The 13,072-nt window shown below is 37.4% G+C and overlaps 2 protein-coding genes across 16 annotated transcripts in view; both read left to right on the top strand.

The window, feature by feature from the left end:
• Positions 1-7,378, top strand: part of ank1a (ankyrin 1, erythrocytic a) — a 100,998-nt gene extending 93,620 nt beyond the window's left edge. For all 15 annotated transcript variants that reach the window (XM_081610670.1, XM_081610669.1, XM_017306670.2 and 12 more), the window contains one exon: positions 2,396-7,378. In XM_081610670.1, coding sequence (XP_081466796.1) covers positions 2,396-2,449 — 54 coding nt within the window. In that variant the 3' untranslated portion in view covers positions 2,450-7,378. The remainder of the gene's footprint in view (positions 1-2,395) is intronic.
• A 1,331-nt stretch (positions 7,379-8,709) lies between these two features.
• Positions 8,710-12,051, top strand: eif4ebp1 (eukaryotic translation initiation factor 4E binding protein 1). Its single transcript, XM_008418627.3, has 3 exons — positions 8,710-9,165; positions 10,631-10,822; positions 11,503-12,051. The coding sequence occupies exons 1-3, from the start codon at positions 9,030-9,032 to the stop codon at positions 11,532-11,534; spliced, it is 360 nt and encodes a 119-aa protein (XP_008416849.1). The 5' UTR covers positions 8,710-9,029; the 3' UTR covers positions 11,535-12,051.
• Positions 12,052-13,072: the final 1,021 nt, after the last annotated feature.

Here is a 13,072-nt window from a genome sequence, read left to right as displayed (position 1 = left end):
CAAGTGTACCCAGAAACTATTTGAATTGAAGTGTTTAGCACACCAGGTTAGGCAGTGTCTGTAGCATGGAGCTTGTCTGCCAAAGCAAAGTCCCGGCAGCAATTCACCAATAATGTTGGAAAGAAGAAAGAATGAGGAGTTGTTCTTTGTCACAATCTCTGTGCCTAAGCAGCAATATTTGGCATGTGTAGCTGAGACCGAATGCTAAAGATGAGACATGCTTATCTTGGGACACATGGCGCAACATAAGATTAGGTTGTGTACTTTCTTCTTTGCACTACTTTGACTGACTGTTAGCTTGATTCTAAAGTGAAAAACTATTTTCTCTTAAGTGAATAGAGTGATGTTTACAGTGGGGAAGATACTGACCACTGATGCAACACCACACAACCCCATGTCAAAAAATGTCTTCTCATCCCTATAAGTGTTGTAAAAGCACTCGATGAACCTCAATGTCGTTATTGTTATTAATTTATTTTTATGCAATTTCATTAGCTTTAGTCAAAAACATATGACATTATAATCAAGTAGTTTTAATTTTTTTAGATTGCTAACCAACTACTGAAAACCTTGACCGCTTCTGGGCTTTTTCATTCTCACATCATAGCATGGAGTTATATTTGTGAATAAAAAATCCTAATGACAAAACGATACTTTGTTTACTTTGAAGATTTTCTTATTGACATGACGATTCTACAATATATATCTATCCATACATTTCTTGAACATTGTCTGTTCAAGTTTCATTTTGCTCTAGAACACTAATATAATTCCAAAGTTTCGATGCAGAGATCTTTAAAGTTGTACTAGGTCAGTGGTTTTTCTCAGTGCACATTGTGACAAGTCTGATAAAGTCTGACACAGTGTGCTGTCAGCAAAACCAAGACAGATCTTGTAAAGTGGCAGCTCTCAAGGACAAAGCTGCCAAGGCAGTTGTCTGGAGAATTTGAGCCACTAGGCGGTGCGTGCGCGTGCGTGTGTGTGCGTATGTGCGTGAGGGCGTGGTGACTTGTCCTGTCTAAAATAAAGGCCATGACATTCCTGAGACTACTGATGTTTCAAGTGCCTCACTCTTGCATGTTAACCTGCTTTTGCCAACCAGTTTTGGTTAAATGTCACAGCAGCAGTAATGTGGGGTGTGTTGGGATTAAGATAAAGATTGTGGTTTGTACATGAGGGAAATTGTGAGCATTTGACCAAACTCATGGTGTATGGCACTTTTCAATCTCTTGCACAGAATTGTCATGTTTGCTTTGAAATGTTTCTTTTTGCATGCAGTCTCTTTTGTACAGGTGCACCTCAATTAATTAGAGTGTCATAAGGAAGTTTATTTAGTTCACTAATTCAGTATGAAATGAGAACAGTGCATACAGTTGTTACACAAATAGACACATACATTTTTCTTTTTTTTTCCTGAAATGTAAACCTACTGAACCTACAGTTGGTACCTTTGCCACCAAAATGTGGGGCAGCTACCACTGATTTTGAGGCATCTGCCACGGCAGCCTTAGCATCCTTGTGGCAGCCGCCACAGCACATATTGCTAAATGGAAATGCCACTTTCCATCAAGTAAATGCAGTCAAAATATGACAGGTTTTACACAGTTTAACAACCAATGATTTGAAAAATAATTATTTACTAACAAGCAAAATAATCGGAAAGCAGCATCGGCATTCCCCAAAACAGCAGCAGCTCTGGCTGCTCTATGGCCTCCTAGCAGCGTCAGTGGCAGCTTCCAGCGGCTGTGGCAGCTGACACCAGAAGTGCTACTGCTAACTGCCACCGACACAAATTGAGCTCACTGCCCCTCAACACTGAGCAACATCTTTTCCTTCTTTACTCTTTAGTCTGGGGTTTTTTGTTCAGGAGCGTCTTAACACAAAGAGTGCAAGAGCTCCTCTTCTCGGTTGACTCTCGAAGCTGTGGGTATCCCTCATTGCTTGTCCAACACTGTCCTTCCACTCAACTTTCCATTCTTAAATATACCGCTCCCTGAACAGCCATCTTCTTTACCAACATCCTTTTGTGCTGACCGGTGGGTGTCACTGGTTGTCTATTGGACAAATGTTACGTCAGGCGTCTTCCCCATGATTGTGTGTTGCCATATTATGTTAAAAAAATAATATTTTACTATAAAAAAAAATTACTAACCCTATGTGAAATTCTAATAAAACAAATTTTTGAGTTACCATCAAGTCTGAGCAACAGTCACCAACATTAACAGAGCCAAACAATTTAAATGAAGCCTTATGTTTAATAAATGTTACATGGGTTTATGAATTAAAGTGTTATTGAGATAGATTTACATTCTACTTGACTGAGATGCACCTGTACTCTATTAAAACACATGTACGTAGCTTAATGCAGCATCAGTGATTTTTCCTCTATCCACAGAGTTCTCCACAAGATTCAACCCCTTCACCGAAACAATCGTACATGGACACATGACCAGCAGCAGCTGTCAGGCAGAAGACCACACAGGGACAGGCCGACAAATGAAAATGAAATCCCCCATCCAACACAACAACAGCAGTGTTGCCGACTTTCAGCACGTTTCAGAAGAAAAGGATAAAGATCTAACTTGTAGTTTTTATTACCTCTTTATTTTTAAGAAACTCTGGTTATAAAAAAAAACAAATCCTACTAGGCTAGAAGCATGATTTCATATAAAACAAAACCAAACACATGCAAAAAACAACAAAAAAAAAAGAGAAAGAAACGCAACCGACATGTGCTTCCTGTTATCTGTATCAGCATGAGTGATTGCTGCCGCATGGCCTGTCTTTAACTACAAATACAGAGGGAAACACAGGGGCGGGTAAAAGGGGCGGGATGGGACAGGCATGCAATGTTCATTCAATCACTGGTCTGATTTCTAAATTAACCAGGAAATTAACTGTTTATCAGTCAGAGACAAAAAAAAGAGACTGCAAACTCAAATTCCTTTCTTCCTCAACACACAGATCCGTTTTAATCCCCTCTCAGTGCTCCGAGCCCAGTAAAGCTCCTCTAACCACCCAAGAATATCAGTGTTGTACATAATATTGTATGCACTCAAAAGCTCTACGTGACAGTGTGTTACGTGTGTTGTTTATGTTCTCTAAGATCTCTATGCGATGCCACTGATGCTGCTTTCATGTACATAAGAGATTCCTCCCTGGTTTTCTTGTTAGATCAGTTCTGTCAGAACCTATATAATATTAGTCTATATATCCTGAGGTCTTTGTGGGTACAAGAACATGCAAACGTTATGTCGCTCTGCCTGTTTTAATTCAGTTTATGCTCATTTTTCTGCACCTGTCACTTGCTGCCATCATTTAGACTGCGGTTGCTGCACTGTGGCTCTTTTCCATCTGTAGGAGGCAGTTTCAATACCTTCTCTTTGTGTAGAACAGTTTAGATGAAAGATTTTGAGGAGACTAAACTTCTCTTCCATCTCTCTCTTCTTTTGCTTTGGTTTCGTCCACACTGTATTGTAATAATATATCTCACCTCTGTGGTCACCCTATCAGAGCACATGTAGCAGTCCTGTCCTCCTTTCCCGACGGAGGACAAGATCCCACTTTCCGCTCACAGCTGTCCAGTAAATCCTGCAGCATTTGACCCCACCACACACACACACACAGTGCACGTACTGATCACCTGTCCTCCACTAGAAGATGTCACTCGATGAGGTAGCTGAAACACTGGTAATGTAGCACTGATCTGACTGGGCAGGCAGGGGAGCGTCGCGTCATGGGTCGAAGTCGTGTTGAGCTCTGATGTTTGTCCTTTGGATGGCTACTCGGAGCGTATCTAAGGCAGTCAGTCGCCGATCACTGTGATGAGAAACTGTAATACTGACCCGTAACTGTGAGCCTGGCTCCCCCTCGTCTCCAATCTCGTCTCCTTTCAATTCATCTTATGTTGTAATAATTCACTTTCTTAGACGTTTCTTCATGTAATATTCAAAAGGAGCAATAACTGCTAACAAAAAGAAAAAAAGTGCATATTTATGTGTGAGAGTGTGAGAGAAGAATGGAAATTTAAGGATCAAAGGTCACAGTCTTCCTAAACCTAATCACAGCTTTAGAGTCTTCTCTTTTTTCAGAAATGATGTCAGTAATTTAGGATTCCACCTTTGTATATTTTGCTTCACGAAAACATTGTTTATGTTGGTATGACTTCATATCATAAATCCAGTGGCGGTTTTTGCACAAATGGCGCAAAATAGATGGAAATATGCACAAATCACTGTAGAACAACTCATGCTTAATCCATCTGTATAGTTTCTAGCTTGTGTCAATCTGTGGAGATCCTGATTCTAAAAGAATAATGTATTATAAATTGAACTTTTTAATGTTGCACATAAAGATTGAAAGTTTCGTGAATCTCAAACTGTGTTTTAAAAAAGTGGCACCTACCTGCTCAGAGCAGGATAATCCAGTTAAGGTTCATCGGTCTCAGTTTCCTTTTTCAGATTTTGAATAAACAGAGAAAATGTTGTCCAAACTGCTAAAAAAAAAAAAGAGTGAAATATCTCTAGCAGTCTACAACTCAGATATCAAGTTCATCATCTTTACCATACTACATTGTATAGATGTTTATTTTGTTACAGTTTTACACTGTAACACTGACTGTGTACAATGACTGGGCATGCTCATGACATCCCTGATGGAATGACGCCCTGGGTGGTGAGCCATGTCAAAAACCGTCACTGCATGAATTTCATCTGCAAAGTGCCCAAAGTTTGATTTTGTTGTTTATTTGAGAATGTAGGTGTGTTCAAGCAGTTTTTAAAACCTTACAGACATTCATATGCACCTTATAAGTTTGCATGTGTTTCTGGGTACCTCTTCTGTCCCAGATAAAGGGACAAGTTATAGTTAGGGTGTGATACTGCAAATAGTCAGAGACTATATACATAAACTTTCTAATCAGTTTTAAAAGGTTGATTTACCTCAATATGTGTGTGCCATCTCACATGATGCAAACTATTTAGACATGCGTTTAATTCCGATGTCACGTTCACCACTGAACTCTTATCAGACAAAAATATGTAAACCACAGAAATGTCGCAATAAGCAGCCATCTGTAAATGTTTAGTAGGCTCCACAGCCAGAAGCGATGAATGTAAAGTGGTGGTATTACTGTGAGTCCTGTTATGTGTTGGCTCTGTATTTCAGTAGATATTAGGGTGTTCACTCTGATGTTTAAAATTCAGTATCTGCTCATTGTACGTTTGACTTCATCACAAACATACATGAAGGACGGTTTTTAAACAGGAAAGCCTTGACTAGTATTTGCAATTATCTCTTTGTTAGATGATATTTATATTTTATTATCTCATTTAGTACCTATGAAAGTAAGATTATCTACTGAAAATTTATTGAACTAAAAGTAGTTCCCGGTCTGTCACAGCATACGAGTTGCACCATACAACGTAACACCTGTTTTTTGGTTACACTGCAGAGTATTTAAAATGCTTTGATGAATATATCAATGAAATAAATCCTGAAATGAGCTAAATTTAAGTATATATAGATGACTTGATATTATATATGTAATAATATTTTCCCATTATGTTTCTTTTTGGAAATGTCAAATGATTATTCTTTCAGATATATATTTTTTTATTTTATTTTCCTGGTGACTTGCTAATATTTTTTTACCATTTTTTCTGGTCTCAAAGGTTGATGTGCCACAATACATAAAATACTTGTTTCTGTTGAAATTTATATATGTGACCATTTAAAAAACATTACCAAAAATACAACAAATAAGCTAAATATTATAGCAACATCACACGTATTATACATAATTAACTAAATATTAAAATCATAAATCAAAATTTGAATTTATTATGTTTTTTTCCCTTTCAAGAGTGAAGTAACTTTTATATATTGTGATATTTCAATGTAAATTATTGACATTGCAACTGTAGAACCTCAAGTAGATCGTAGCAACTTATGTTGCAATGAAATAAGGACGATGAAATATTATTATTATTTTATTATTTAATTTGGAATATTATTTAATTTGGATTGCTAGATTGTGCAATCTAGCGTTTCATTCATCCATCCATTTTCTTTACACCCTTGTCCCTTAGTGGGGTCGGGAGGGTTTCTAGTGTTTCATAAAATTAGCAAATATTTACATTTATTTTAATGAATTGAGTTTTTAAAAACATATATTTTTTAAATGGTCACATTCATAAATAACAAATTATTCATGTATTGAATGTGACACCTCTGACTTTCTATTGTGCTGCAGTGTAAGGCCTCGCACCTTCTATAGATGGCAACAAAAATAGTAAAATAATATATGTGGCTTTGAGCAAATATAACAAATTCATAAGTTCACATGAGCTTTTGTTTTCAGGATTTATTTGTGGAGGCTAAAAGTCATTTTTTTGAACTTTTTAAGACTATTTATTTATTTAATGTTTTCTAAAGGGATATTTCATCCTTCCGACATGTTTGGGTTGTTTTTACAAACTGACTGATTTTATGACTCCTCTGCTGATGTCAGGGTTAGTGTTACAGGGATCTGATTATTGGGGAAAACACACTAAGGGGGAGCAATCTCAAAATAGATGGAATTTCTTGAGGAATTTAGTGGCTTCGAGATGACAAGCATTTTTCCTCAACACAGCCCTCCCTCTATTGCTTTGTTTGTTTGGTTTTTTTTTTTTTATTTGTTTCCCTCTTACCAAATATGAGACTGAGCCAAATCTGAGGCTTCCACATGGTGACGTACTGAATGTGGTCAGAAAGGTGTCCAAGCAGGTGCCAGCAGGAGGCGCTGTGCTCACAACAGCGAGGTGAAAACCTGGAAAGCCCTGCACTGAGGGACTGCCAAAAACGATGCCATGCACCAAGTTCATGCAAAAATATTAACTCCTGCAAAAACTAGAGAACACATGTATATTCCTTTAGAATGGATTGAAGACATTATTAACGCAATAGCATATTACTCAATACTAAGGAATGCAACTGCGCACATGCACAAAATGTTTTTAACATAAAAAGGCTATATATATATATGAAACATATAAATATATATATTTACTTAGAATGCTATGCACCCTTACTTGTCAACTGGGATTTCTATTATGTTATGGATGTACTTTTAGCATCATACAGCTGTAGCTACCAAGAGACTGTTGAGTTCTGGGTATTGCCTGCAACCTGGGGATAAATGGGGATATTATGGGTGTTTTAACTTGTTTTTTTTTTTTTGTTTTGTTTGTTTTTTTATTGTCATGGAGAGTCAAACATGGATTTAAAATATACATGTGAAAACCTTTTAAGCTAATCAAAGTCTGAGGGCATCTATTGACAATTTACTCTGTACACCAGCTCAACATTTACAAAATTAATAAAGAAATGAAATGTGTTTGCGTATCGTGTGTATACTTTTGTGACAGGCGCTAATCCACAGCTCACAGCCATGATCACACCAACACGTGGATCGGTAAGTATAACTTGAGATTAAGTGCCTTGTCCAGGAGCGTGTTGATGTGAGAGGGGATGGAGTGGGAATTGAATACACAGCTTTCTGATTGCAAAATGACTGGCTGCCTTATCAGTGACTGAAATAGGTATAAAGTACAAATTAAAAAAATAATGTTACTATCCAAAAGGGAAATTAAATATGGTTGTAACTCATTTCATTCAAGTATTTTCGAAGATTATTGTGGATGGTGAGTCTTGATGTAAGCTCTCAGAGTGAAAGGCAAATAGACAGAAATGAAATTTTGCCCTATTGTTCCTTGTTTGTAATCATTTTCATTATTGTACAGCATATTTGGATAAAAGAGCCAGACTGGTTAATCAGCAGTTAAAAAACCTGATGTACACTAAAGTAGGATGTGCTGAAGAAATAATTACTGTGCATTTTGAAAATTAGGTTTTTATCAAAAAAAGTATAATTTTGGAAAAATATAAGCATTGAGACATAGCAATAAGTGTTATTTGTTTTTAATTACTTTTAGCCAGGTAATTGTCATGTTCATATTTTACTAATAACATGACTCTTGCACATTTCACCAAGTCTTTCAGTTTAAAAGTTTAACACTTTACACGTACTGTTGTTAAAATAATATTACGTCATGCAGGATCTTACAAAGGACGCTCTTTTTTGTATTTCCTGCTTCATATATTGGAAATGAAAAATATCTACAATTAGTTTGTAATTTTCAGAGATTTTTTTTGTATGTTTGATTGGCTCTCTAATAAAATATCTTATTTGCAAGTAGAGAAACATCCACAGTTGTGTCAACAGAACACCAAAAGATTAGTATTTTAGGATATTATAATATTTCTTAGCATAAGATTGCAAAATATTTTGAGATTTTAATGCTATAACTTAACTGGTGAAATCTAATATTAAGCTAAAACGTATTTAAATTTTTAAATAGCCCATTTTCTATGTTCATTATTGTGTATCTTGAGTTCCACAAAAAACTAATTTCAAGCCGAACCCAAACAATTTATCAGCAGCTATATTTACAAGTTTTCACAGAATCCGACAAAAAATACGATGTTTGCGTGTGTGTGTGTGTGTGTGTGGGGGGGTGTGTGTGTGTGTGTGTGTGTGTGTGTGTGTGTGTGTGTGTGTGTGTGTTTTAACGGAGTTTGTAGACATAATGCAACTCTCTGCAGCGATTATACCTGCACAATCTGCCAGTAGAGGGCGCAGTGGGTCAATTCTGCTTATTTTTCTTAGCAGTACTTCCCCCTGCAGCCTGTCTGGGTGTCTGTCTGAGTGTTGTTTTGTGTGCATGTGGAAGCAAAGTGTGCTGAGGGCCTTGTAGCAAAGATCCTCGACACTTTCAGTGAGTGTGAGACGGTGGTGATATGAAGAACTCAGACGGTGTTCTTGATTTGCACTAATGAAAAGTAGATGTTTATTTTTATTTAGCAGAAAGGAGCCATCCTGTTGAGCCAAAACAGCTTCTGTCACTCACCCTGGCTTTTGTTCTAGACTTCTTCGCTGGTTCATGTCACTTAGTTAGCTAGTTTAAGTTCATTACAGTTGAACGAAAATGTCCACCGACTGCCAGAAGACAACTGCCAAGGCCATCCCGTCGACCAGGAGGGTGATCATCAACAACGCGGATCACATGCCCCACGACTACTCCACCACCCCCGGAGGAACCCTGTTTAGCACCACTCCTGGAGGTACGGACAGTACTGCCTGCACACATAATATTTATGCATATAAATACGACTAAGGGTCTATTCCTGTGCGTGCAGCCTCAAAGCACCACCTTCAAAGAGCAGCTTGGTTGCGTTGTGTTCATGCTAACTCCTCGAGGACTGCCACAGTCAGCTGGTGGCTCTGCTGCAGCTAGCTGCTAACGCTAGCAACAAACGCGAAGCAGTCTTTCTGAAGCACTTTATTGTTGTTATCCTTTCAGTGGGGGTGATATGCTTCAGACAAAGCTTTTCCTTTAAGTTGGATGTGTTGAAAGTTTAATTTTTCATTTTATCTACGATCTTGATCAATAGCTGCAGTTTTTTTTAAGGATTTAACCTCTGCTCTCTGAGTCACATGGCCAGATCCCTGCAGCTTCTGTCACCATAGATATGCAGTTGTCTCTGTGTTTGTGTGTGTGTGTGCCTTACAGGTGATCTGTAGAGGGCGCTGTCGTCTCAGAGGTTTTCCTTCAACCTGCTGCAGTACTCTTTTTTTTTAAACAGAGGTCCAAGTTCAGTTTTAGATAGTAGTTCCAAGTTTTTGAAGTGGGGAGTTTGGGGACCGATTAAAAGCATTATTGACCTGCAACATATAACCTTCATTTAATATAATCCAGATTAGTTAATGGTGGAGAAATGAAACATTTTATCTTCAAGTTTATAAAAACTGCCTTCACATGATACAACACTTTTAGCTAAGTATACAAGTATGTCACATAAACTGAGAATATTTCATGTGTTTTACTCATACAGTATGTAACATAACATCCAAGACAGTCTAACTTTAAACAATATTCTTTTTTTTTTTAACTCTGATTCATTTTACAAAACGAATGTCTTTTTTACATCCTGGTGCCTGACTCATTAAGAGTCAGTCAATAGGTTTGTGTGTGTGCATGTTTCACTGTTTCTCAGCAGTTTTATGCCCTTTCACTTCTGTTAAATCAACCGTCGTTCCTAATTTTTATTGAGTACAGTGTGCACTATGTACATACAGTCAAAATGTGTATTTGACCGTATATTTGGCTTAAAAAAACTACTTAAAAAATACAAATTTGTCTGGAATTTGTGTTGAACGATGACTGTTTAATCTAAAGTTGTTGTTTTTAATATACTTTACGCGCTAGTGATGATTAGAGTAAGTAGTTAGTTGTGATACACACTTCACTTGCTGCCTGTAAAAAGATTACAAATCCCCAATGGATGAACAAATTTTCAACATATCTTTGCTTTAGGAGACACTGTTAGTCAAGAAAGAAAAATGTCTCAGACATATCCTTTGGTCTGTTTGACTTATTCTGAATAACTATTATATTGGCAGCTGAGTTTTGGTCTTTAATTGGCTGCTTCGTTCTTTTCAGTTAATTAGCTCATTAGCTGATACAAGGTGTCTGTTTTTTCTCTTGCGTTAAAGTTTTTGTGATGCCTGTCCTTTTCATTTGAACAGGAACCAGGATCATCTATGACCGAAAGTTCCTGCTAGAGTGCCGCAGCTCTCCGCTGGCCAGGACCCCTCCTCGAGGTTTGCCCCCCATTCCAGGGGTCACCAGTCCGCCATCCAAAGGGCCCAAGGAGAAGACTGTCAACGGGGAAGTCGAGAACAACAACTCCATTTCTGCTCCTGAAACGAGCAATGCTGGTATGTTCACACCTCAGACAAACATTACATGATGACTAAAATGTCTCTGGATGCTACAGTTTAGATAAGATGCATTGAGGTCATGGTTGCTGTTCTGTTTTTCCAGCTCCATCACTGGTGTTTGCTAATGTTCTCTTTGCCAGGTTTATTTTCCAACTTTGTCACAATATCATGCAGTTATATGTTAGATTGACATATGGTTAACAGTTTGGACAAATTCAAGAGATTCCATTATTTTTGGAAAATGATAAATTCCAGTAGCCCGGGCCACCACTCAGGGCTGGCTTATTGGTTGCAGAACCAGTTCATATGGTGGAAATGCAAAGAACTGATTCTCAGAAAGTTTAAAACCAGTAAGCTCTCCATAGGTTAAGAGTATTGTATCTATTGGGAGATGAATCTTTCATTTGAGGCAGTAGCATTTGCTGCTTTTTATGCGGATGGTAATGCCATTTTATGTCTTTCATTGCAGAATGGCTTAAAGAGAGACACATATGTGAATACTGAATGCTTCAAATGCTGTGGAGTGACTGAAAATGCATCAAACTAATCAAACATTAGCTCTAAAAGTGGAAGTAATAATCAATATTTATTTTAAATCATTTTTATCTGGGGGTGAATATTGTTATGAGGATTTGTGTGTATTTTTCGATGAACAACATTTGTTCTGTGTTTTGTAGGTGAAGACGCACAGTTTGAAATGGACATCTAGGCAGAGCTGGGCGATGACTACGTTGTGACAAAGAGAGATGACCAGAAGCACCCGGTGATTTCAGTCTGTCTTCATCATCATGTTGTTTCAACATCCATCATTTTCACTCTCATTTGGTTCTTTTGTGCAGAACAAAGCTGTTTTCTGTTTGCTTCAAAGCTCAGACCAATTTTCCTTTTTTTTTTTTTTTTCTTTAACGTGAAAGCGTGCCTTCCTGTAGTAGCTTGCGAGTTAAAAATCACCACTGAAAAGTACCTAACAACAGCAAAGCCTCATCGATGAGTAACCTAAGCACTTGAAGGAAAATCCAGAGCTAATCCTCTGAATATACATTCATTCCAGAAGCGCTTGTCGCTCAGTGTGGTTCCATAATCCTGCCAGCTGTCTTCAGATGCTGCCTTCAGATACTACACCTCAAGTGTTACATAAAGAATGTGAAACTTTTTTTTTTTTTTCTTTGATGTCACAAAACAATTTTCACACGGTTTGTGGGTTGAATAAAGGAAACAACGAGTAACCTGTTTTCTCTGTAGTCATTTTTCATTGAACACCAAGGGTTTTTTTTTGTTCACCTCTATGAAAAGCAGATGTTTTCCTGATAAACATGTATGAGTCTTTATACTAGATATCAGAGTACATGTGCAACCAATATACATTTCACTGGGATAACTTGCCGGCTCCTGAACCTCCTGTGCCGCCGGTTCAATGCGAGTGGTTTCAGAGGAATTCCTCCAAGGAGCCGCTGGGGGCTGATAACCTCAGCCAGCGGCCTGAATAAAGAGAGGTCAATATACAAGTGTACATAGCAGAAACTCCCACCTTCCATTCAACATTTCACTTCAAGGTGAATCCTGTTGGATTCATTTTACACAGATCTCTAAACAATTTTTTCAATATGAAAACTTCTGAATCCTGGATGAAGCACAATTATCCACGTGCTCAAACATATATTGTAAATTCAACTGGATAAACATGCTACAGTTTTATTATATTTACATGTTTACTATGACCTGTTGGCATATTTTAGTGTCTAACATTCATACTCAAAAATGAAGAACAAATTATTGGATTTGTTTGGATTAAATCATGAACACATACGAGGAAGGCTTCACTTGAACTATGACAATGGCTTTAAAAAATCTGTTGTATTAGGGATGGGATAAAATGGTGCATTCAGGACGGGTTAAAGTGTGGGAGGTGTCACTTTTGACTCATTTTGTGGTATTAAAGTCCAATTACACTATCAGTTTTCATAAAAGTCTGCTCACTTATTGTCACCCATCTGCCAGATTAAAAGCACAAAATATCTGCAATATATGTAGGGCCTTGCAAAAGTATTTACACCCCCGTGAACTTCTTCACACTTTATGCCACAAATTGAAATTGTAGTCCGATTTTATTGTTGTAGCCCAACAGAAAGATTATGAATAATTACAAATGAGACATAAAAATGGCTCATGTATTTAATAGCTTTTTAAACATTTTTAATATTAAAATAATTGTTGACTTCATGAATGCATGTTCTCAAGTATTGTTTT

Source organism: Poecilia reticulata, chromosome 9 (genome assembly GCF_904066995.2).
Source record: "Poecilia reticulata chromosome 9, P_reticulata-male-v2, whole genome shotgun sequence".
In the NCBI taxonomy this organism is placed as follows: domain Eukaryota; kingdom Metazoa; phylum Chordata; class Actinopteri; order Cyprinodontiformes; family Poeciliidae; genus Poecilia; species Poecilia reticulata.
Note: the sequence above shows the minus strand (reverse complement) of the source record. Positions and strands in the feature narration are given on the sequence as shown.